Source organism: Cydia amplana, chromosome 1 (genome assembly GCF_948474715.1).
Source record: "Cydia amplana chromosome 1, ilCydAmpl1.1, whole genome shotgun sequence".
NCBI classification, from domain to species: domain Eukaryota; kingdom Metazoa; phylum Arthropoda; class Insecta; order Lepidoptera; family Tortricidae; genus Cydia; species Cydia amplana.
The window spans coordinates 2,484,032-2,509,514 of NC_086069.1; the positions used below are offsets into that span (position 1 = coordinate 2,484,032).

Genomic DNA, 25,483 nt, shown 5'->3' on the forward strand with positions numbered 1-25,483 from the left:
ATATATGGGCATGGGGTAGTGTTGTCCTGTACATGTTGAAAACCGGTAAAAACTTTTTTTTTATATTTTTGAGTTCTTTATTTGTATGTATTTTAAATGATACATAAAATACGTGATGAAACACTATATTTTATAGAGACAAATATTACAAAAGAATATTAGTTTTTGACGGTGACAGATCATTCTCGGTGTGTAGTGTGATATCGGCTTAATATCATGTAGACTTTTGTCTATGAAAAAGGCAGCCTTCATTTCTTTCTTTTTCGTGTCAGTGTCAATTTACATTTCGCTCCGTGTCAGTCATGTCGTGAAACGAGGATACCGCATCATGTGACGGAAAATCACTAAAAACGCTGCATCGTTTGTATTTTTGTTCAACGAGTGTGCTCTAATTGGACTATAAAGAGTTATGTTCGTGGAAAGAAAAGTAGGCGTTTGCAGTATTAGTGAGATAGTGGCATTTTTCAAGGATTTTATTTGACACTTGTTTCCACGTGGTGACTGTCACCGATCAGTCGACGTGTAAAAAGTAATCGCCCTTTTTATTCACAAATTCACCCTCACAGCTAAGTTATTAAAAGATGGAATCCTTGAATATGTCTAAATTAAACCTGTCCAACGTAAGAAGCCAAAATCATCACGAAAGTGGGACAAAGAGCGTGTCTGAAGCTGAGGCAAAACTGGATGCAATCGTAAGTAATATGCTCACTTTAAACGAATATAACTAGGTTTTATACTCAATCTGTGATTAAATTTGAAAGTAGTAAATTTACTCATTATTACAATAAACTCATTAGTAAATTTATCTAAGATAACATTTCAATAGAAAACATGTTTTTATTGATGTTATATTTTTCTTTGTTACACAATATTGAACAACCATGGTGTATATTTTAGACTATCCGAGATCCCGATGACGAGTATCACTGCGAGTACAGGGAGGACATTTGGAAGCATCTCTTGGAACAGGAGGCCGAGAAACCTGTGATACATCTGCAGTCCCCACAGGTAAGATATATTTTCAAAATTTCATATCTTTTATTGCATCATGTTCTTTCAAATGAGGTGTTTGAAAATAAACAATATGGAAGGTTGAGTGTTTACATACTTTAATATTGTTTTACACATACTATATTTCTTTTGCAATGAAATTTATGTGAAAATAGAAAATGAAAGTAAATAATAAATCATTATTATGATTAATGTTTCTTTGTAGTGGCTAGATGACAACATTTGCATACAATATTGCATAAGCTGTTCTGCAATATTGTAATAAATTATATTTAAATATGAAATGGCATTGATTAATTCTAGAAAGCAGGTTTCTTAGTAAATGCATTGACTTTTAGACATGTTGTTTGTTATGTGTAAGACAGAATTGTCTATTTATTTATTTTAATATATTTATTTCGGATAACAAGATCTATACATTGCAATCCAAAATAATAAATAAATAATAATCTATCTAATACCTTTAAACAAGCTATTCTTGTATATTTATTTTGGGGATCTTGGGAAGGCTCTAACAATTTCGATGAAATTTGCCATATGGGGGGGGGGGGGGCATCTCTGGGAAAATGCGCATTTTTGAGTTTTTGTTGTTTTCAGAGCAAAGCTCGGTCTCCCAGATATTAAATAATTTAACCATAAAATTTAAATAGATATCATTTCAATTTAATTGACTTATTATATAGTATTTAACATAATGATTGTTTTGAGTAACATAATGTGTAATAACATTATTCTACAATAATTAACATTAAGGCTGCTTACAGACGAGCGACAGTACGCGACACACTGTCGGCGACGGTCGCTGACGACCGCCTGCGACGGCTATCGGCGACGGTCGGTGATAGCTGTCGCGGCGTCGCTCTTGTGTCACAGCACGCAGTTGTCGATGTGTAGTTCAAGAGATAGCACGTATTTTCTTTAAACAATAATGCATCAGCATCAAAATCGTCATTACTCATTTTGAAAAAGAAAATTCGTGCTCTTTCTTGAACTACACATCGAAGACTGCGTGCTGTGACACAAGAGAGACGCCGCGACAGCTATCACCGACCGTCGCCGACAGTGGCCGACCGTCGCCGACAGTGGCCGACCGTCGCCGACAGTCACCGACCGTCGCCGACAGTCACCGACCGTCGCCGATAGCCGTCGCAGGCGGTCGTCAGCGACCGTCGCCGACAGTGTGTCGCGTACTGTCGCTCGTCTGTAAGCAGCCTAAGAAACCATAAAATTAACCAATCTTAAATTGCTCTTAGTTAATATGGACTAATATTGAAGTGGTGCATCATAATCATGTTACGAAAAGTTCATGATGCAATTATGTTTCAATAACTTCATTACTTAACATTAAAGGTATTACAAATGTAGGCTACATTCTCACAAGTCAAGTCTTAATCAAATTATCAGTACAAACAGCAACACTCTTAACAGTCTTAACAGCCAGGCTAGCACATGAGATTGGTGCGACAGTATCTCGCGGCAAGATAGACTATCCGTCCCTAGTTTATTAAGGGCCAATTGCGCCATCCCACTAACCCGGGGTTAAGCGGTTAAACCGTTAGCCCAGTGTCAAATTGTACTGGTAACTATGGTAACTCCAGGTTAACTCCGGGTTAGTGGAATGGTGCAAGTGGCCCTAACACACTTAAAAAAAGGTCGGTAGTCTATCTCGCCGCTAGATACTGTCGCGCCAATCATGTGCTAGGGGTGCTGTCTATTGGTAGACCTTATGCCTTTTGTAATAAGGTTTACAAACTATCAGCAGTGTGGGCGATTACTAGACCTAAATGTTAATATTTCCTGCATGTACATTCAAGAAGTTATTATAAAAGTAAAGGAAAACCTTAGACATTCCACGACATATATATTATCTCCTGAGACCCAGACATAGTTGTTTCGTTATTGAATTTGGATTATTTGGAACCCTTTTCTTACTCTATAAAAGTTCAGATTAGATTGTGGAATATGTACAAAAAATTGTATGCGAGGTCTCATGAGATTAAAAATCTGTACACTCTTTTGACCAAGTCCATTGTAGAGTTAGTCGAGAAAGCATTGGCAGTTCAGCCCCAGGGAGGCCCCCTGCCTCTTTGATTGTTTATTTGTCTATAGGCCTATCACTCTTAGTGTAAGGCCTGAGTGGACGCTCGAGTTGGGCGTGCAGCGGGGCGGGGCGTGCGGCGTGCATGTTAAACAAATGCAAGCGTATAGGAGCGGCCTACACGCCCCGTCGAACGCTCCGCTTTCGAGCGTCTACTCAGGCCTTACACTTAGGGCCGGTACAGAAAGTCTGCAACTTGTATGGGTACTGCACGCCGACGTTGCAGTTGGCGTGCAGTCCGTCTATATCGGTTCTTATATATATATATATACAAGCGACAGAGAGGTAAATAGATATAACAATCAACATATGTTGTTCGCTGTTTATAGCTTTCGGACGTAATCACTAAGATATATTTTTCCTTACAGCTAGAATTCCGAGGCGCCCTAATCCAGCAACTGCGCGACATCAGCAAGAAGCTCGGCCTGAGCATCGCCACTCTCCACTCTGCCGCTGCGCTTTTAGATCTGTTCATGGACGCGCACAGGCTCCGGGCTGACCGACTGACGCACGTTGCGTTGGCCTGCTTAAGTCTAGCGGGTAAGTTTCTTTTACAACTAATCTGGAGGCGAAAAGGATGGTTGGATTACAATTTTTCATGTTAGACTAATGTAAAGTTAGTTGACACAAAATATCAGAGGTGGAAATCGGGGTAAAAGAATGCCGGGCGTCTGCTGGTTACTATAGTGAATAGAGGTTTCTATATGTATATATATTTCGGGGATCTCGCGGGGATCTCGGAAACTGCTCTAACGATTTCGATGAAATTATATAGGGGTTTTTGGTCTTATCTCTAGGAAAACGCGTCTTTTCGAGTTTTTATATGTCTTCCGAGCTTTGCTCGATCTCCCAGATATTATTGTTTATATGAGGACTAGTAGAGTTCAAGCCGTATACAGAAGCAGGATTATTTAAATTCCTTCTTTAGATACCCGAAATGTAAGCCAATCTTGGCAAGGACCAATGTATGGACCCAATACTATATATATTATGATTATAGTGTGTATTTTTATTGAATTTGTATGCCAATAGGCACGACATAGTGATACTGAAACATTTATTTAACATCTTGTATCTTACCTATGTTGAACAAATAAAATCTTTGAATCTTGAATCTTAATTTTGTGCCCCCTCTGATCTATTTCATAATTGCGTGAATTGCGTCTAAAGGGGTTTAAGGTTGTAACACTTCCTTAGTTGAAACTGGTTGTTGAATAGATAAAGGGCAGATAGCTAATAGATTGTATTAATCCTATTATAATACCTGTTCTTGCGAGTAGAGCAAAACTTAATTAATATTCAATAATTATCAATGTGTAGTCTAGTCTAAATGTGTCACAGATAAGCTATGATAGCGGTTTTGCGATTGAAAATTAAAATAGAACACTAGATATTATTAATTCACATTGCGGTCCACGAGAGTAACTTTCGATTTAAAAAAATGGGATTTTAATAACAGATGTCTCCCCAAAGAGCATGACATTATGAAAAGAAGGATACAATAAAACGTGATGCACCGACGACCAGTAAATGGGATAAGGACCAAGCAATTTTTACGAATATACAGTACAAATACTCTTGCTTCTTATCGTAAACTTCATAAATTTTCAGCAAAAAGCGAAGAGAAGTTCAGTCGAGCCCCAACCCTCAAGACCCTCTCCAAGATCAGCAACGTCCAACTCTGCGGCAAGACATTCCGCCAGCTAGAATGGATGGTGGGCCAGCACGCACGATGGCGGTTACTAGCACCCACACCAGTAACCTTCGCAGCACTGTTAACGCAATATGTGGTTACCGATGGCGACCTGACGACTAGGCATCCGAAATTCGTACGACGGTTCAAGAGAGATGGTGCGAAGCTGCTAGAAGCGTATCTCGATTTAACTTTATCAGGTAAGCAATTGAAGACCTTCCAACTAGAATGGATGGTGGGCCAGCACGCACGATGGCGGTTACTAGCACCCACACCAGTAACCTTCGCAGCACTGTTAGCGCAATATGTGGTTACCGATGGCGACCTGACGACTAGGCATCCGAAATTCGTACGACGGTTCAAGAGAGATGGTGCGAAGCTGCTAGAAGCGTATCTTGATTTAACTTTATCAGGTAAGCAATTGTCTAGACTTTTCAACTAGAATTGATGGTCAGCATGCAAGATGGCGGTTACAGTTACATGCACCAACACCTGTGACCTGCGCAGCATTGTTAGCGCAATATCTGGTTACCGATGCAGATCTGACTATTAGGCATCCGAAATTCGTGAGGTGGTTTAAGTGGGATGGTGCGAAGTTGCTTGCAGCGTATCTGGATTTGACATTGTCTGGAAACTAACTACATCTTGTTTTTATATTCCAGATACAATACCCACTAAAATGACAGTTAATCAACTGTCATTGGACAAATTAGGTCAATTGACCTAATTTGTCCAATGACAGTTGATTAACTGTCATTTTAGTGGACAAATTAGGTCAATTGACCTAATTTGTCCGGCCGATCTATTATTTTAGCTAAAACTTTGTACAAAACCAGGATCATTAGGTAGTAAATTAGCCATAAATATCAATATCGGTCGCTTGTCGCTAGACCATCATAACATAGTCGTGTGAGAATATTCTTCTCCAACATTTTTAGGGTTCCGTACCTCAAAAGGAAAAAAACGGAACCCTTATAGGATCACTCGTTCACCTGTTTATCTGTCAGACCCCCTCCCCCTCCCTTTATCCTAAACTACTGGGTCTAAAATTTTGAAAAAAAAATACACAAAATAGTTCTTTACCTTGGAACGCGAGTCCGACTCGCACTTGGCTGGTTTTTATTATACTTGGTCAACCAGATCTTGACAGTAGAAAAAGGCGGCAAAATTGAAAAATGTAGGCGCGAAGGGATATCGTCCCATAGAAAATTTGAATTTCGCGCCTTTTTTTACTGACAAGATTTGGTTGACCAGCTATAAAATGAATCCCCTTTTCACAGATGTCCGCCTCAAAGTAGTGGAAAGCGTAGAAGTGGGATGCGCTTGCGTCGCGTGCGCGCGCGCCGAGCTCGGCCTGACCGCGTGGCCGGCCTGGCTCGCGACCGCCACGGCGCGCCAGGCTTCGCGTATCGCCCCTGTCGCCCGTTTGCTGCACCGGTGAGTTTTGATACTTTAAAAAGCGGCCAAGTGCGAGTCGGACTCGCCCATGAAGGGTTCCGTATTTAGGCGATTTAAGACGTATAAAAAAAAACTACTTGCTAGATCTCGTTCAAACCAATTTTCGGTGGAAGTTTACATGGTAATGTACATCATATATTTTTTTTAGTTTTATCATTCTCTTATTTTAGAAGTTACAGGGGGGGGGGACACATTTTACCACTTTGGAAATGTCTCTCGCGCAAACTATTCAGTTTAGAAAAAAATGATATTAGAAACCTCAATATCATTTTTGAAGACCTATCCATAGATACCCCACACGTATGGGTTTGATGAAAAAAACTTTTTTGAGTTTCAGTTCGAAGTATGGGGAACCCCAAAAATTTATTGTTTTTTTTTCTATTTTTGTGTGAAAATCTTAATGCAGTTCACAGAATACATCTACTTACCAAGTTTCAACAGTATAGTTCTTATAGTTTCGGAGAAAAGTGGCTGTGACATACGGACGGACAGACAGACGGACAGACAGACAGACAGACATGACGAATCTATAAGGGTTCCGTTTTTTGCCATTTGGCTACGGAACCCTAAAAATGTGGCGTTCTATGCCTAAAGGGTCCTTATGCTCCATGTGCATAAGGACCCCTCTCTGATGGAAAGCCACATACCAAGGTTTAACTGCTTAAGTGTCAGACTCCCCAGAGTCCAGTACGCTCGGAAAGTGTGGAAGAATAATTACATTGTTAAATTTATTTACACATTACACGCTTCTCAGAACACATGTATCCTGAAAGCTTATTAGCCAAAACATTTAGCTGAAACATTTGGATTTATGCTTCCATTTAAGAATTACGATTCTGCACCAACAGCACTACATATTATAAAACGAAGTCCCACGCTCCGTCTGTGTGTAGGTGTATGTATGTTCGGGATAAACTCAAAAACTACTGAACGGATTTTCATGCGGTTTTCACCTATAAATAGAGCGATTCTTGAGGAAGGTTTAGGTGTATAATTTGTTAAGGTTTTCTGTATATTGGTTGAACTACCCGTGCGAGACCATGGCGGGTCGCAGTTTAACTATGTTTTCATGATGAAACTAAGGCCGAAAAGACTCAAAGAAGGTCGATCCCAAACGGTTGATATCCTTCACAGTCGATATCCCAATTGGCGATACCCTTCTAATGGTTATAACAACGAAGCGAAACCACTGATCATCGCAAACGAAAACCACCTTAATGTCTACTGAAATAGGGTTTTAAATTTGATTTGTTTACAGGATGATGCAAATCCTGAAGTCACGAGAAACGCCAACGGAAGCGGATATCGACCAAGGCTACAGCAGCGCTAAAACCTCACCAAACCAAACACCCTCCACATCACCGCTCCTAGTCAGCCTGGCCTCATCAACCTGCAGTACTTCAACACGCAGCTACGTCAACGTTGACAACTACCGCCAAAAACCGGTACAAACAAGTATGTATTCCGTTCTAGACTTGAACAACACTAGCGTCTCCAATATAGAAAATTATTACCTACCAACCGCGGTCGACATGACTCTAAGGGTTGACAACCCTAACGATTACAGGTATTTTAAGTCTCGTAGGTTAATCGAAGCTAGCTTAGAAGGCGGAACCGCCAATAGGGCTGTGAAACGAGGATTAGACAGCACGGTGGAGTTGGATAGGAAAAGGTACCGTTTGACTCAGATGTCGCAGGTCGTTCAATGATTTTTATTTCTAGTCGGTCCATGTTTGTGAATTTGATTTGTGTTTTTTTGTAAGCTGAATAGTGATAAATGAGATTGGAACTGTATAATACACCGGTGGTTTTGAGTTTTACATTTATTTGTTTATTCCTTTATTATACATAGTGTTTTTTGTGTCTGACCAACTGGTATTTAGCTCATACTGAATAACTTTTTCTATGGGGCCAACCCCGCAAACGCAAAAAAATCTGTTATCTCATACATTTCGGCGAATCATAATATGTCAACGCTTTCTATGGAATAGCAGATATTTTTTCGGTATTTCGGAATTGGCCCCATAGACTGTATGACCTGCGTAATCTACGTATTCACCCCTCAGAGTATGGTCTGACAACAAAAACATCCTGCACTTTATTTTGGTCTTGGAACAATGTTTTGGCTGTTTATGGTGTAAAATAATCACGTACAATTTTGTTACCAGCATAAAATCAGTACCTACTTACACACATAATCCAAAAAATACGTACATATAGTTTGTAGCTTTCTAGTAGAGCCCGAAGGCTTATCCTATTGTCTATTGTTCAGTAAAACCGCACGTGCTACTTACCTGCAAAAAAGGGTCCTAATTATTCTATTTGGCACCTGAGCGCGGGCTAGTCCAACGCTCAAAAAACCAGTGTAGGTGCGCTCTCCGATAACGCGCCTTTGTTACGCATCTCGATGACACATTTTAGACAGGTTCTGTAGCGTTCGACTCGCCGGCACTCAGTAACCGAAGTACCGATTTTTTATGCAGGTGGTTGTGGCACGTGGCACGAGCGGTTTTTCTTAACAATAGACAATAGGATTAGCCTTCGGGGTCTATTAGAAAGCTACAAACTATACTATCTATTTTTTTTGTTTTATTATTATGTTTTTTTTTGTCTTAGCATTAAAAAAATTAAAATGATAATTAGGTACCGACTTTCGTGTTTCGTACCACTCGAATCTCATTTATTAGTTTGAAGCATAATATTGAATATCATCAAAAATTATTGTTGCTTACTTGATAGTCTTGATACTGCCAAAAATTTACAAATGTGGACATTGCATGTGCTTAATTCGCGCATTTGATATGCATACATAAGCATTTGTAAAAGCATATGCAATTTATTAGTCTAATTCCTATATCAAGCTGAATTTTGTATAAGCTAGCACCAATATTATATGCTTAGTAAGTTTATACTTAGAAGGAATAAGGAGTTTGTATAAGGCGCTCAGTTACTATTTATTATTTAAATATTTGCACCACTTATTCAATTTTTTTTAATGTAAACTCACTCACTTCTCCATATATTTTGAAAGAATTTTTTTATATCTTATTAATAATGTATTAAAATGAGGTCGGTTAATTGGAGGTTTTGAGCCAGTATGACTTTAAAAGTCCGAGCAAAAGCGAAGTCTTCAAAAATACGAGTCGAAATTTTATAATGAACGCGAATTTGAGCCACAAATATGCATTTCTGTATTAGAATGTTATTCTTATTCCTTCTCTTACTCACTTGGTGGTGTATTGTATACGAACGAAGCATGAATTCATGCAGCTAGGTAATAGCGAGCCAAAGGAAATTAGACAACTGAATAGGAAAAAGTTATTAAAGTATTTAAAAAAAAAATCCTCATATTGTAACTATTGTAAGGTTGATTTTTTAGATCTGCGACCAATACAAAAATATTCAAATATAAACGGAATATAAAATCAAAGATTTTTTCTGTTGTATCCAAAATGTACAGTCAGCAAAAGAGTTGGATATACCTTCCTGCGTAGGAATTTCTACGCATGAGTAGTCAATTTTCACTGCCGCTGACTGTACTAAAAATTGTTAAGTTGTCAGATTTTCTGTAGGCTCAATGACTAGGTATAGACAGAAACGAAATGTGATATAGGGTAAATAATATTTATTGGCCATATAAGTATTTAAAATTAAAATGTTCGTACTTTTCTAAAATTCTTGACGCAAGACAATGTTATATGGTCAAGTTTTGTAGTTACCCTATCTTTATTCCTTCGCTTAAACTTTTTGAAAAACCTGTGTTTACTGTTTAAGTCATTTTTTTCCAAAATATTTAATTTGAACTGATACCTGTAAATCTTTTAAGCCAAGTTTTGACTTTCAGGCAAGAAAATAAAAACTAGACAAAAAACGAAGGATAAAGTTTTAAATATGTTACTTTGTAAGACGTTAAATTTGACAAATTCCAAAGTAGCCAGTTTTTCTTTCTTGTGTTAGTAAAATTCTTATAAAATATTAAGGTGATTTTATTACTTCTTGCATTGGCTGTTAAAATTATTTTATTTTATTTAGCGGAATCTCTATTCCGCTTATGTTTATAGGAATTATGATATGTCACGATATCATCCTGTGTTTTGGCCATTTAGAAATTAACCTTTAAAAACTGTTCTTGATTTATATCTGGATAACTGAATAATCACCTTAATATTAATGCTAGGTAATTTCTAATTTAATATATCCAAAACGTAAGTTGACAATGAAGGCAATGTTGAACCAAATGATATTTAAATTGAATACCATCGATGTATGAAATAATGGTAGCTCTAAAAACAAAAAACGTCATTTTACGATGTAATCCGGTCTATTGCTATCATTTAGTTCACCAACCTTAAGGCGTCTACAGACGTTGCGACAAAAGGCATGCGATTTTAGATAATAGCTTGCTAAGTAAGTAGCAACGAATAACAATATGTTGCAAATCGCATGCGATTATCGGTGACGTTTGGAGAGGCCATTGTTAGATTAATTTAATTTAAAATGCTGTTTTGGATGTGAGGTTGTGATTAAAGAATGTGTTGTTTTAATTTACTTATTTATTTAATAAATCCTCTTCGTGCTTTGTTGTACAATTATGGCCGAAAACAATGAAAATGCGTTTTCTTTGCTCTTGGTTGTATTTGACGCTCAATATTAATTTATACACGAAATTTTTTAAAGTTTTTTTTTTAACAAAAGTTCTGTTCCACTATCTCTGATTAGTTTTCGTGACTATGTTACTGAAATATACAGTTGCTTTCAATAATACACGAAGAACACAATTTTACCAACCAAAAATTGGTATTCTTAAATATTGGAAACTTTTCCTGTTCATCCACATATTATTGAAGGCAACTGTACCACAGAAATGTTGAAGCGGGTTTTATACGTTATTTTCTTACTTTTTTAAAAGACTAGTTTTACATATGTTGGTTGATATTGGTTAATGTTGTTGTTGGTTCTAAAATAGCAGAAAACAATTCTTGCAACATTTTCAGACAAAGTTTTCTACTGTTTTAGACGTGTGTGTTTAACCCTTTGGTTGCTATTTATAACGAACGTTGAGTATTTTATTTTGATGTATCTCGTATAAACGGTCAAAGGGTAGCCAGAGGGTTAGAATATTATAATGGCCATTATTGGTTTTTGTTGTCCATTTAAAGGCTGTTTTTTTTTTAAATTATGTCGCGTTTTTATGTCATTTCGATTTTGCGCAAAAATACTTAAAACTCTTTACCCAGATTAATTAATTAATTATATGTTTTGTGATACATCTGTGTAGGTACTATCATCATACCATATATTTCGGTAGAAGCAATATAATATAACCACTTTTAATAGGTACAGTTGTTCATCACCAGTGGCGGTAGCACGGTCGCATTTTTTATCGTTTGTCACCATGCCTGTCACGTTCTAACAAGTATGTAAGTGCGAAAGTGACGGGCATAGTGACAAGCGAAAAAATGGAACCATGCTGCGCCCGCAGTGTAACTTGAAAATAATGATAAGTACTTAATGCATCATACTGCCAAATGATATAGATACTTAGCAATAGTCATTTTAAAGTAAATGTAACACATGTGCTTCCTAGGTAATGTGATGATTTCAGATTCTTTCGCCGATAAAGATTTAAATAAAAGCATGTTCACACTTTCAAATTTCGATTATGTTTTGATTAGGTATGAAAATATTGTTAGAGTGGACATGTATATTTCATTGTTCAACATATATCATGCTAAAGCAATAGACGTAATGATATCTTTAAAAATAAACTAAACCTTAATCAATCTATAGAACCTTATATACTTGATAGCTTTCAATTTGTAACATAACAGTAAAAATTGCTTGCATATTGTTGAAATGTATAGCCTTACATTATATAATAAGTAAGGAAAATCCTTTCATAGGTATAATACCTAAACACTAAAAATACACTGTCTTTATTTTGAAATCACACTTATATTTTGTCAAATGTTTTACTGTAAATTGATTTTGTGTTCAATCAGCTGCGATATTTCGGTCGCATTTTTATCGCTTGTCACCATGCCTGTCACGTTCTAACAAGTATGTAAGCGCGAAAGTGACAGGCGATAAAAATGGAACCATGCTGCGCCCGCAGGAGGGAAGAATTTTAGAATAGCATATTTTCTACCTACACTACCTAATATGATATTTTCACGATTAAAATCCATGCTAGGATTTTCCTTACAGTGATATATTTCTATAAAATGATGTAAAAACGTGTGAGAACTTGTTTGAAGACTGATGTAACTATGCGTGGCATTGTACTGAGAAACTATATTTTGTACCATTAAATTGATAATGAAAACGACCTATAAACCTTTAAATAAATATATACTTCCGTAAACTTTTTTTATTTCATAATTTAATCGAATTATTTACTTATACGCTTCTGGAAAGCAGTCTTAAATTTTATTGAGAACCACTCGAAAGTTTAATTCAATGAGTGACGTTCTATTTTTCAAAGTTGGTTTTTGGTAACGGCACTGGTTTTCAAGGAGCGCAATATTTTGAATATGGGCCCATTTGTGGTCATTATGGCAATCAATTATACACATAATTATGTGATGCCAAATCATACCTACAATTTGATTAGATTACACAAACACACAGAATTAGATTGTCTTCTATGTTCTCAAAACCAACATCCTTAATTTTGATTTGATTTTGATACGAGCCCAAAACTACATCGGCCTTTGCGGTGGTTTTGGCCGATATAATAATACAGCAAAATAAATCTGGAACAGAGAAGACAACTTTTTAATGCCGTGTGGGTATGAGCTGTTTGTAATTCATACATATATACTTGGTCAACCAGATCTTGACAGTAGAAAAAGGCGGCATATTTGAAAAATGTAGGCGCGAAGGGATATCGTCCCATAGAAAATTTGAATTTCGCGCCTTTTTTTACTGACAAGATTTGGTTGACTGGCTATACCTATATTATTATACTCTTTGATTCATACGCTGTATGCGTCCAGCCAGCCTATTATGGATAGCTTTATCCATCTTTATCCACGTGATAAAATAACTGTCACTGTTTAACACCGTGGGAAAGAAAGTGACGGACACCGTTTTATCACGCTGTCACGTACACAAGAATGACCATCATATCCGTACTGTACGGATATGATGGTCGTTCTTGTCTACGTGACAGCGTGATAAAACGGTGTCCGTCACTTTCTTTCCCACGGTGTTAAACAGTGACAGTTATTTTATCACGTGGATAAAGATGGATAAAGCTATCCATAATAGGCTGGCTGTTACCCTTTCGGTAATGATATGCGTCGATATGCATTTGTTTAATTGTTTTTTGCGTACGCGGATATCAATATCTTACGTTCGAATTATGTTTTTGTCTAGTGTAGTGTGGTTACAGCCAAAGAGAATTAAATCACTAAGTACGTTTTAGTTACAGCGAGTGATTTAAAAATTCTGTTTCAAATATTTTTTTAAATTCTTCAACCGTTTTTCACCTTTAGTGATATGCAATGCTTGCGCTTATCGATTCACGTTAGGCACCTCCTACATTTTGTTTATACATAATAATTATATACATATTTAGGTAATGCATGTTTATAAACGGTTTCGTGTTGATGTGGCGCAGTGCATTGCAGTAACTAATCTGATTTTTTATCAAGATTTTCCTTATTTATGAATTACTATAAAGTAATACATCATAGTCATAAATCTATGAATAAAACAACAGTAATAGATTAATATATATATTTACAAAGTTTATTTACACTCTCTAAAAATTAAATATAAGTAACTATCCTTGTGCCAGGTTCGTTTGTACCTAAAAATCTAGGCAAGCCGGTAGACCGATGCGTCATCTGGAGATAGTGGCGGCAGGCGCGGAGGGCGGCGTGGCGGGCGACGGCGGCGCCGAGGACGGCACTCGCAGTGCAGTGCGCAGAGCCCAATCCCAGCACAGCCTGACAGAAACAGCGGAAGAGCCAGAGTCCTGGTCACTGTAGCCACCTGTTCTCCCCTCGACCAGCGAGGAATCACCACACTCGTGTCAGCCCGAGACCAAAAACAACTGTATCTCGCTCCAACGTACCCGTAGCTGATCGTGAAGTTCTCGCAATCCACGACTGGAGGGTAACCGCAGCCCTTTATGTTTACGAACAGCACTGCTGGACGCCATTCGTCGCCGTGCGCTTTATATTTCACGTGTAGTTGTGTGCACTTGTATGCGTCGCTTGTACATCCTTCTCTGCAGGAAGCCCATGTACAGTTATCTAGGCCTAAACGGTCGTCTCGGCGTTCTGTTATGCATTCCGCGGGTACGGGGTCGAAGTCCGCAGCTAGAGCGCTCAGAGCGGGGTCCGCATACAGAGGAACGAGGAAAAGTAGAGCTGAAGCACCGCCACCCAGCAAAGCGGCTAGAACAACAGTGATGTACCGAGTAAGTTTCGCACGCGTATCGCCTCTGCGCTTCGTAGGTCTCACGACCAGACGTTCTGAGCTCCCTCCCCTCATTTTGCACACACTGCGTCAACCCATGTTGAACTGAATACTTGGTGTCCTAAATGCAGTGCAGTCTGTACACACCGCGCATGTGCTGAATCCAGTCCTGCGCCCTACTAAGTAATTGACGTTAATTAATGTAATTCATTATCATGTCATGGTGTGGTATGAGCTTGAATTATTAAATAGAATAGAAAGCCCGAGTAGAAGTCTGCAGGGTTACGTTTACTGGAATACCTAGCTACGTTTTAAACATGCAATGCAAACGTTAATAATTATTTATAAATGGCTTTTCCCTTTGAGGATTTTCCCCTTTTGGCCGCTTTTATAAAGTCCGTCAACCAAATCTTGTCAGTAGTAAAAGGCGGCAAATTTGAAAAATCGCGGGTTAGCAACACTGTGTTCAAATAATTCCAAAACGCGTTTTATCTGTGGAATGTGGATCGTGAACGACAGCCGTCACCTTATTTGTTTTCATTTGGTTTTCATTCTGAATCGTTTCTGTTTCAAGAGATATTTCTGCTGTCACCATTAAATACCAATACATTAAATAAGAATAAGCAAAGCTAAGGGGCCTACAATGTACAATCATGCTCGTTGATGGTAAACATTACTAAAAATTCAAAAAATTGAGGTTATGACAAGTACATACTGGAAGAACTCTTTCGAACTTTTAAGATTATGTTCAGTTTTTTTGTTTTAGGGTTAAAAGGCATAAATAAAATTAAAACGTATGCCTAAATCTATCCAACAAGACCATAAATTGTGTCCTGGAAACCGTCCATAGGCCCACATGTCTAATATTTTCAGCAATCAGTTGTGACTATTTACAAAGGTAAACCTTTTAAACAGTATTAAGAGCCTTGATTATATCGCCGTTCTTTCGCAATATCTACCTAATCCATACATGTTTGTTGCAGGATTAAATCTTGCCCAATATAAGGCGTTCGTAGTAGGTAGTATCTTTTCAGACAATACTTACCTATGGCGGTTTATGTACGTGTACAACGCAACCAAGTCGAAAAGTGACCCTTATCTTATTTACCTTTAAATTAAATAAACACCCAAATATCAGTTGTTTTATTTTTAATATGTATATTGTACAATATATACCAATCAAAAAAATTACACAGGTATGTCATATTCATCCAGAACAGTACACTAATTTACATTAACAAGTGGCATATTATATTGTAAATAACAAATATATGCACTATCTAATTATCTGCATTTTGATATGATTTTATTTTAGTAAACTTAGAAGACATAGATAGGGAACAAAGAGAATATAAGCAGTTGTTTTTGATATCTTCAAATTTGTTCATCATTTTGATTAACATTGTTTTAACATCGCTTTTAAATTGTCCGTCCATGTTTCAATTTTTTTCAATAAACCGCGAGTGACAATTTGAATTGACGTACGCAGGGCGCGCTCAGCGGAAAAAAAAATCTGTTGGTTCGATGTACATTGCTGCTTTTCTTAGCGCAATACTGCTCTTTGAGTGTTGCCCTACTTTAGTTTGCTTTACATTGCTACTGACAAGATTTGGTTGACGGACTATACTTTATCGTGTAGTCCACGGTAACGACACGATTTTATCGTCACGACACGCCGGAGACGTAAATGTTTGCAGACCAAATGTAGAAGCTTTTTATCGTCAACGGTAACAATAAATCGTGGATGATACTTATAGCCCTAACAGACTACCGCACCGCTCCAAGGTCGTAGTGTTATGACTTTTAATATAAAAGCGACTGCATACAATCTCTGCCTACTTCTAAAAAGTCCTAAAAGCCTAGTCTAAACCAAAGCTTTGTGGAAAACAATGAACCTATGCAATGAACACTACTAAGTTACGTAGGTTGTTTTTGGTGTGTTGTCAGAAACGTTACAACTTTTTTTTTAATTTCGTTACATTGTGCATGTTCACCGTAATTTCAATAATGTATAGCTGGTCAAGCAAATCTTGTCAGTAAAAAAAAGCGCGAAATTCAACTTTTTTATTTTTTACTTTTTTTTATATCCCTTCGCGCCTACATTTTTCAAATTTGCCGCCTTTTTCTACTGACAAGATCTGCTTAACCAAGTATATATATGTAAATTTGAAAAATGTAGGCGCGTAGGGATATCGTCCGATAGAACATTTAGAAACAGATATCCTTTTCTCGCTCTCACTTATGGGTGTGACGCACCAAGGTCGCGGTGCGGTGCGATAGTGTATTATCACTTTAAAAGCCATAACACATTACCGCACCGTCCAAGGTCACGGTGCGGTGCGATAGTGTGTTAGAACTTTAAACGCTGTTAAAATGATAACCATCGATAACTCTCAAAAACATCGATTGTTAAAAACCGGTATTTATTTGGTTGTCACTACTTTCATTCGTTCACTGTACTTCGTGAATGAATGGATTGAATGAAATTTATTAAACATGTCGACTTAATAAATTGAAACTTTGATATATACCATTTTTGAAATCAGCAACTATTATTAATTATCTCATTATAATTTCTAAATTTTCGATTTATATACATATCGACATGACACTGGCTACTGTAATAAACGCCATTTAAAAAAAAAAAAAAAAAAAAAAAAAAAAAAAAAACATGTCGACTGCCGCTAGCCCGCTAGCCGACTGGCTTAGTGATTATAATTCTCTTCGATTCTAGTATTTCTAGCTTGTTGTTGAAATTTTCATAAAATTATTTAAATTCCGTTGTGTAGGTATGACATTACTTAAATTATTTGTAAATACTTTAAGACAAAACCTGCCATGGCTTCCCAATACAGGTAGAACTTTATAACTGTTGTACCTATTCGTTATTTGCACATGGTTAATTTTGGTTTGAGAAACTATCAAATATAATGTATTATTATCACTTATCAGTTTGATTTTCACACTTACGTTTTTCGTCGGTCTTGTAAACTTGCCTAATAAGATCTTATAAAAACATAACCTCTATTGCAATGCAAAAATAAACACTGAATTCACTTGTTTTCTTGTCTACTTCTACTCCAAATTTTGGGCTAGAATATTCCAGTTGCTAGGCAGCCGCTGTTGTGTTTTCTGGGTTGTTTTTCAAATTATTGGCAGAATTTTTGGTTACTTGTGCGTAAACCACCTAAGCAATTAAATAATGTGCATAATAATGAACTTAGGCTGGTCACATAATTTAATTTAGTTTCTCGGAGCAAGTGATACTGATAGTCTTCTATTCAATTACCAAATATTCATTCTGAAGTTTATTTGGTCTGAAAGAGTTCGGTTGGTTGATCTCTGATTTTGTTTTGTTACTACAATAACATTCCAAGTTGTGGGTAATTCTTGAGCTTGGTATGATAATGTCGTTTTTGGGAGTTTGGGGTAGTCTCGAAGTCCTTTGTGCACTTAGAATAGAATAGAATAGAATACTTTATTGCATATCACATTACAAACATGGATGGAATCGAACATAAAGGTATACATGTGACACCCTGCAAGGGCACGGCAATATAAGAGGGCTACAAGTAGGTGATTTGATTACAATTTGTACACATTTCATTAAATTTATATTATACATACATTCACACATGATCATTTGATAGCATTATTACATTATTTTCTTACATAAACAAAGCACGGTAATATTTTCATTTACTGGCTTGATCAAAAAATTCTTTAATATTATAAAAACATCCACTAATTAAAAACAGTTTCAGCTGTTTTGTAAATTGACTTAGATTTTCCAGATCCTTGATAGAGTTTGGAAGGTGATTATAGATTTTTATAGTCATATAATGGGGGCTACATGTGACAAGTTTTAATTTCGAAAAAGGCAGTTTTAGTTGATTTACATTACGATTATTTCTTTTGATTTGGGTTGTATCTTTGAGTGAATATAAGTTTAAGTGTTTCCTAACAAATTTACAAGATTCGAATATGTACATAGATGCAACGGTCAGTATTTCATGTTTGATAAAGTAGGGTTTACACGACTCCATTTGATCTATGTTTACTAGAATTCTGATGCATTTTTTTGCAGAATAAATATTTTATCAATATCGCAGCTATTTCCCCAAAGGACCAGGCCATATGATATTCGCGAATAAGCATATGCGTAATATGCCGCTAGGGATGTCTGTAGGTCTGTAGCTCGCTTTAGATGCTCAAGGGCATATATAAAAGATGATAATTTTTTTGACAATTTTAGAATATGGTCTTTCCAGCTCATATCTGAGTCTAATTCTATTCCTAATAGGGTGGCAGAACTCACGTTATCTAATTTTGAATTGTTATATTTAAAGTCTATTTGCAATGGTGATTTTTGATGTGGTTTAAATTGGATAATTTTTGTTTTATTAATGTTAAGCTGTAGGTTATGGGATTGCAACCAATTTGTAATTTTATTTAACGTTGACTGTAATTTATTCTGAGCTTCTACAGTAGTATCGCATGAGAACATTATAGATATATCATCTGCGAAAAGCGTGCTATGTTCGTCTAATATTTTAGGAAGATCATTTATGTAAATGATAAATAGAACACAGCCTAAGACGCTACCTTGAGGGATAGAGCCCTTCACGGGGACTCTATCAGATCTGATGTGCTGTATTATTGCTCTATCAAAGTCTCTGTGCTCTATTTCAACACATTGGGAGCGATTACTCAAATATGACCTAAACCACTCCAGTGCAATACCTCTAACACCTATGTTATATAGTTTGTCTAAAAGGATTTCATATCGGACTCTATCGTAAGCCTTACTCATGTCGAGTAAGAGACCCACAGCATATTTTTTGTCGTTTATAATATTGAATATCTCTAGGGCATACTTATAAATTGCCAAGGTAGTTGAATGATTTTTTCTAAATCCATTTTGATTTTCACTAAAAATTTTGAATTTTTCACAGAAACTATAAAGGCGCTTTACCATCGCGGTTTCAAAAATTTTAGATGACGTGGGTAATAGAGAGATTGGACGGTAGTTATTTATGTCTGAGGTGCTTCCCTTTTTGTGAATGGGTTTTATTAATGAGACTTTCAATGCATCAGGAAAGATGCCTTGTGAAAAAGATTGATTTATTAGTAGGGTGTAGGGGCTGCATAGAGATTCTGCGCAAGATTTTAATAAAGCTGGGGGGATTTCATCTATGCCAAATGATGATTTATTTTTAAGGTTTTTTAGGATTGTAAATACTTCTTTAGGTTGAGTAGGCCGAAGGAAAAATGAGTTGTTTATTGAATTTATTAGAGGTAGTCTATTTAAAGGGGTGGGATGATTGTTTCCAGTAGAGGAGAAAAAATCATTAAAGATGTTGGCTATTTTTTGGGGATCGTTTATTGTGCCTTGTTCAGGTGTTTTGATTTTAAAATTTACTTTATTTTTTGATGTGTTTTTATTTGTCTCATTATTTATTATGTGCCACATAGCTTTGGTTTTATTCTGGGAGTTTCGGAACTGACTCTTATTGTGTAGTTTTTTAGATTTATGCATTGCTTTTTTTAGTATTTTGCAATATAATTTATAATGGTTTTTTAAAATATTATCTTCCGACTGTTGTACTAGTATTTTTAATTGCCTTTTATTGCGGCAGGACACTTTTAACCCCGGTGTCAAATAAGATTTATTTGGTTTTAATGTTATTTTAATTTTTGGAATGCATTTATTAAGAATATTTTTCAAAGTGTTTTCGAATGAATAATAATTATCGTTTACAGTTTTATTTATATTAATTATAGTATCCCATTTTATTTCTTGAAGTTCGTTTTTAAAATTATTTATATTTTTATCACTGAATAATCTTTTCCTTATAACCCATGGCTGTGTATTTATTGATAAAGTGGGTGTACTGAATAAAATACCCTTGTGATCTGAGAAGCCTAATTCGTTTACACTTAATTTCCAGTCCGTAGTTTTCCAGTCCTCCAGTTCCAGTTCCAGTTGTATAGTTCTCCCTCTTAAACAGCTCCTCTTACTTGTAGGCACTCAGCTCAGACACATAACTGCCATGGAAGTAGCCCCAGAGCCAGAGACAGATAAATTCGTGCCAAACAAGAACAGGACCAGGTTCAGAAAACGGCAATGGGAAGACAATACTAAAGCTAATGGGACGCCTGAGGAGAAAAGAGATAAGCCTTTTGAGAGAATCAAGAAGAAGAAAATGGCCATGCTCTTGGGCTATTGTGGAGTAGATTATTATGGTATGCAGAGGTAATGTTGGGCATGAATGTAGTCATTATACAAAACCACAGAGTAGAATAATCGCCGGGCACTTTTTGTAGCGAGGTAAACCTGCTTTCCCACAAAATGTGGCCGGCGACCATGTACCTATAGAAGCGCTGTTGACAGAGATAAAGTATTTTGGCGCTATTGACAGAGATAAAGTATTTGCTAGTTCTGAAATCACAGTTAGTCTTTTAGCGACATTGTTAGCCTGGTTGGTTGGAATTGGCTCTATTTAGCAAGGACTTAGGAATTTTTTTTGAAAATATATAAAAATAGGTACTTTCTATTTCCATATCTACTTAGTTTTTAAAGATACAGCTCAATAACCAGTTTAAAAAAATGTAGTCATTGTGTTATGGTATTTATGGTTATGACATCATTGTTTAGTACTCTGTCTCTTTCACCCTATAGTATGTTTAATTAATACCAGTAATGTCAAGCGCCTTCATGCGATAAGTTCCCCATTTGTACAGTAAAAATCATTCACAGGAATCCTGGCGTCAGAACAATAGAAGAAGACTTACTAAAGGCCCTGTTGGAAGCTAAATACATAAGTGAGGAGGACTTCACCGCCCAGCAAAATACTCAGTTCCAGAGGAGCTCCAGGACTGACAAGGGTGTCTCTGCTTCCAGGCAGGTTGTATCGCTGAAATTACGTGAGTCATGGCATTTTCTTATTGGTCTTGAAGTCGTACTATTGAAAACTGTTGAATGGAAGGTGTTAGTAAATTAACTACTCGCTCTGTGCATGACTGGCGCCGCCGTAGTGGGTGTGGGGAGACACTCCTGACTTCAGGCAAACTCGGCTCTGTTCGGCTCAGCATTGCTCCGAGCAATTATCAAGGTTGCCACAACTATGCGTGCACGACCACAGATAAGATAATGACTTGAATTTTGACAACCCTAAATAGCCGAAAGGCATAGTGCCATAAGTTAAAAAGGGATATCATGATACGACCCTGAATCACTGTCAAACTTCGGTTTTGTAGGAAGTGTCTTTTCTGTACGGTAGTATGATGATGATGTCTTACAAAAGTTCATTTTTTCGCCACACCGTGCGTTGCACGTTGGCGTCCCTAGTTCTTCCCCTACCCTACCGCAACTTTGCAAATAGCCAATAGTATTGTCCCTTCAGATATCCATGTCTACAGGCAAAACTTTAGAAATGTATATTTTATACAATGAATTTAAAAAGGGTTTAGATTTTCTCCTCTCTATAACTACCTATTGAATTTTAGTGCAATCCGATCTTTTTTTTTTCACTAGGTCATATAATTCTATATATTCATAATAACTGATTAATAAGTCTTCTACTTTATGAAATCAAAAGTTGTCTTTTATTAAACATATTGATACAATTAAATTCAAAACAAACCACATAATATAATAGTATAATGTGTAATAACTATAACTACAAGTTGACATAAATATAATTATTTCAGCTCTAGAAGTAAGTGTAGAAGAAATAAACAAAGGACTACCAGAATGCATCAGAGTGTTCGATGTAAAGAGAGTGACGAACAAATTCAACTCAAAAGGCAAGTGCAACGCACGGACATACAGCTATACTGTTCCCACATTCGCCTTTGAACCAAGCTTGAGTATAGAGAGTGGGGACGAGAGAAAGAGATACAGAATAAGTGCTGATAAAATGCAACATATTAATAGTGTTCTAGGGTACTATAAAGGGACAAAGTGCTATCATAATTTTACAGAGAAAAAGTAAGTTATAAATTATATAATGTCTTGTTGTTACAATGTTTTCACATAAAATAAAATACACGAGTTTATGAATAAGAATATGGTCTTCATTAATGTATTTGTGCATTGATTATTTGCATATTAAGTATAGTGGGGGTGACTTCACCAGCGTAGCTCAACATTTTTTTTACTCCCACACTTTTTTTTTGCCTTCAAGGGGCCCACAGATTACCAGTTCGCTGGACGATATCAGCCTGTCAGTTGTACGGAGCTGTCACCTTTTGCGTTTTACTTACTCGATATTGTCCGGCGAACTGGTAATCTATGGGCCCCTTTAGATGAACACACAAATTTCATAGTATCCACTTAAAAATTAATAAATATAGTGAATGGGCAATTATCTTAATTATGTTAACTTTTTATGAATACTTTTATTTCTGTTGTTATATATATGGGTTATTTTCAGACATTTTCAAGACCCTTCTGCGTCGAGGTACATGATGGGATTTAGCATAGACAAAGTTTTTGTCGAGTCCGATATGGAGTTTGCCGTTTTATTAGTTAAGGTGAGTGTTGCCAGGCTTGATGTATTTATTAATTAGGTACGACTGTACCACACTGCTGACTAGCAGAACCACTCAAGCCGTAAAAATATGTATACAAAGGGGTTGGCTAAGCTAATAGCAGGCATGTCTCACTCCGCGATTTCGTCGCTTTGCTACAGGTAGCTAAAAGTACATCCGTTCCACACCAATTTTGGGGAAAGCCATAAGCCGCGCGTGGCGCTGTCGCCACCTAGCGGCCATATCTGTGCTGATCGTAACAGACGCGTTTTGTTAGAGAGTGAGTCTTCTGTACTTAGTACTATTATTTATTCTGTGCTAATAGTTTTACTGACTACATTCGAAAAAACTAATAATCGTTTGAATTACTTGGGCTCGTATGATATAAAGAGTTTTAAATAGGTCAAATCATACAATTTGGTGATAATTTCAAATTTAAGGTACTTACTATCAAGCTGATCGCTTATGCAGTCACGCGCAACATTGCAAGTCATGCTAGGGGGTTTGGTCCATACAGTCAGGGATAAAAACTTGAATAATCCTAGTATTTATGACAAAAACTTATTGTTACAGGGGCAGAGTTTCATGTTGCATCAAATCCGAAAAATGATAGGTTTGACCATAGCAGTGTGCCGAGGGCTCGTTGACATCTCTATAATGGACAAAGTGTTTGGAAAGGAGAAGGTCATGATACCCACTGCTCCGGGCTTGGGTCTGGTTTTAGATAAGGTGAGGCCGTATGTCCAGAGAATTGGAAAGTATCAAATTAACTTTGACCATTTCTTTAATTTTAAAGTTTGTGGATTTCATTATAACTACCATCACTAGAAAGCATTTAAGCCCTTGGAATCGTATACCAATACCATATCAAGATATTCATTGTTTACGTTATAACAATAATCATACACGAGATATTAATTATGTTAATATTTGCCATGCGTTATTTAATTGTTTAATTAAACCATCGGGTATTTTTACGACAGGTTAGCTTGATACGCCTCTTATCACTGGATCTAAAAAAAAACCAGTTTATTATCCTTCTTTCGCCAATTTGTAATGATTTTCCTATACAAATTATGAAATTTAATAAAAATTATTACAGGTACATTACGATAGGTACGACACCAAATTCAAAGACAGCCACGACAGTCTAACATGGACTGAGGTAGAGGACACCGTCCAAAAGTTCACACACGAACACATATTCCCTAACATCATCAAGGGTGAGATACAGGACGAATCCATGGCTACCTGGCTGGAGAAATTGAAAAGACACTCTTATGAGCCTTCTGATGACGCGCCAGTTGAAAAAGACGGCGAGAAAGATGACACTGATGATGAGCAAGATGATGATGTAGCGGGAGATGAAGAAAATAATACCGAAGAAGTTAAAGATAAAAACGAAGAAGCTTCTGAGAAAAAAAATGAAGTCAGTGAAAATAAAGATGACAAGATTGAAGACAATAATAGTGAGAATGTTGAAGAAAAATGCGAAGATGACAAGAGTGAAGAAAAGAATAGTGAGAATGTTGAAGAAAAAAGCGAAGTTAGTCAAGTTAGTGAGGAAAAAAATGAAGTCGGTGAAGTAGGTAAAAAAGTTATTGAAACTTAGTACATAGTAAGTAGTAGGTGAACGTTACGACAAATCAAAAACTAATTAAAAAACTTTTTTATGACAAGAGATATGGGACACTAACATAATTTAGAATAGTGTACAGGGGTACAATCTTGTAGTCTACAATAATATATATTTATGTATAAACAAAAAGTTTAATTCCCGAAATGTATAAAGTGTTATTAAACTTATTTCATTTCATGTCCGTTAATTGCTTCTACAATAATTTCCTTCAAACATTTTCACAGCACATTCGATTTACATTTAATGTACAATCATCAAAATTATTAGCTTAGCACTCCGATATATATGATGGCGACTGTACAAGTATGAATACAAGGATGCTATGTTTAATTGTCTTGTTTTACGTTTGTTACCTTTGACATAATTATTTCACTCCCATAATGCGACAGTTACAAGAAATTCCAAAAATTGTTTATTTTTGATATAATAGTTTGTCTAATTGGAGAGCCTGCCTTTTTGTAGTTTTCATCCGAGCATTATACGAAAAAAATCTTTATTGGATTGAGTTGGTCACACATTTTGTAATTCTGTCGTCCGAAATCGACGAAATCGTCGTCTATATCGAGCTTATAGAAAGGGTCTTTAAGTCGTTATAGCTGGACTGAGTAAATAAGGAGTA

General features: G+C 36.5%; 3 protein-coding genes across 3 annotated transcripts; 2 read left to right on the forward strand and 1 right to left on the reverse strand.

Annotated features, from left to right (window-relative positions):
• The first annotated feature begins 201 nt into the window (after positions 1-201).
• On the forward strand, positions 202-8,113 carry LOC134656589 (cyclin-J-like). Its single transcript, XM_063512173.1, has 6 exons — positions 202-692; positions 898-1,008; positions 3,478-3,649; positions 4,721-5,002; positions 6,083-6,239; positions 7,519-8,113. The coding sequence occupies exons 1-6, from the start codon at positions 582-584 to the stop codon at positions 7,967-7,969; spliced, it is 1,284 nt and encodes a 427-aa protein (XP_063368243.1). The 5' UTR covers positions 202-581; the 3' UTR covers positions 7,970-8,113.
• Positions 8,114-13,989: 5,876 nt separating this feature from the next.
• LOC134656690 (protein tipE) lies at positions 13,990-14,858 on the reverse strand. Its single transcript, XM_063512246.1, has one exon. It carries the CDS (start codon positions 14,763-14,765, stop codon positions 14,085-14,087), a length of 681 nt encoding a protein of 226 aa, XP_063368316.1. The 5' UTR covers positions 14,766-14,858; the 3' UTR covers positions 13,990-14,084.
• Positions 14,859-17,440: 2,582 nt separating this feature from the next.
• LOC134654902 (pseudouridylate synthase 1 homolog) lies at positions 17,441-24,837 on the forward strand. The gene is made up of 7 exons (XM_063510362.1): positions 17,441-17,545; positions 20,718-20,946; positions 21,451-21,617; positions 22,404-22,683; positions 23,129-23,228; positions 23,799-23,954; positions 24,328-24,837. Exons 1-7 carry the CDS (start codon positions 17,482-17,484, stop codon positions 24,835-24,837), a joined length of 1,506 nt encoding a protein of 501 aa, XP_063366432.1. The 5' UTR covers positions 17,441-17,481.
• The last annotated feature ends 646 nt before the right edge of the window (positions 24,838-25,483 follow it).

Coding starts and splice junctions, on each gene's coding strand:
- LOC134654902 (XM_063510362.1), top strand. CDS start 17,482: ATGACATTACTTAAATTATTTGTAAATACTTTAAGACAAAACCTGCCA. Junction 17,546..20,717: donor GCCATGGCTTCCCAATACAG/GTAGAACTTTAT, acceptor TCTTACTTGTAG/GCACTCAGCTCAGACACATA. Junction 23,229..23,798: donor TTGCCGTTTTATTAGTTAAG/GTGAGTGTTGCC, acceptor TTATTGTTACAG/GGGCAGAGTTTCATGTTGCA.
- LOC134656690 (XM_063512246.1), bottom strand. CDS start 14,765: ATGAGGGGAGGGAGCTCAGAACGTCTGGTCGTGAGACCTACGAAGCGC.
- LOC134656589 (XM_063512173.1), top strand. CDS start 582: ATGGAATCCTTGAATATGTCTAAATTAAACCTGTCCAACGTAAGAAGC. Junction 693..897: donor AGGCAAAACTGGATGCAATC/GTAAGTAATATG, acceptor TGTATATTTTAG/ACTATCCGAGATCCCGATGA. Junction 6,240..7,518: donor GTCGCCCGTTTGCTGCACCG/GTGAGTTTTGAT, acceptor ATTTGTTTACAG/GATGATGCAAATCCTGAAGT.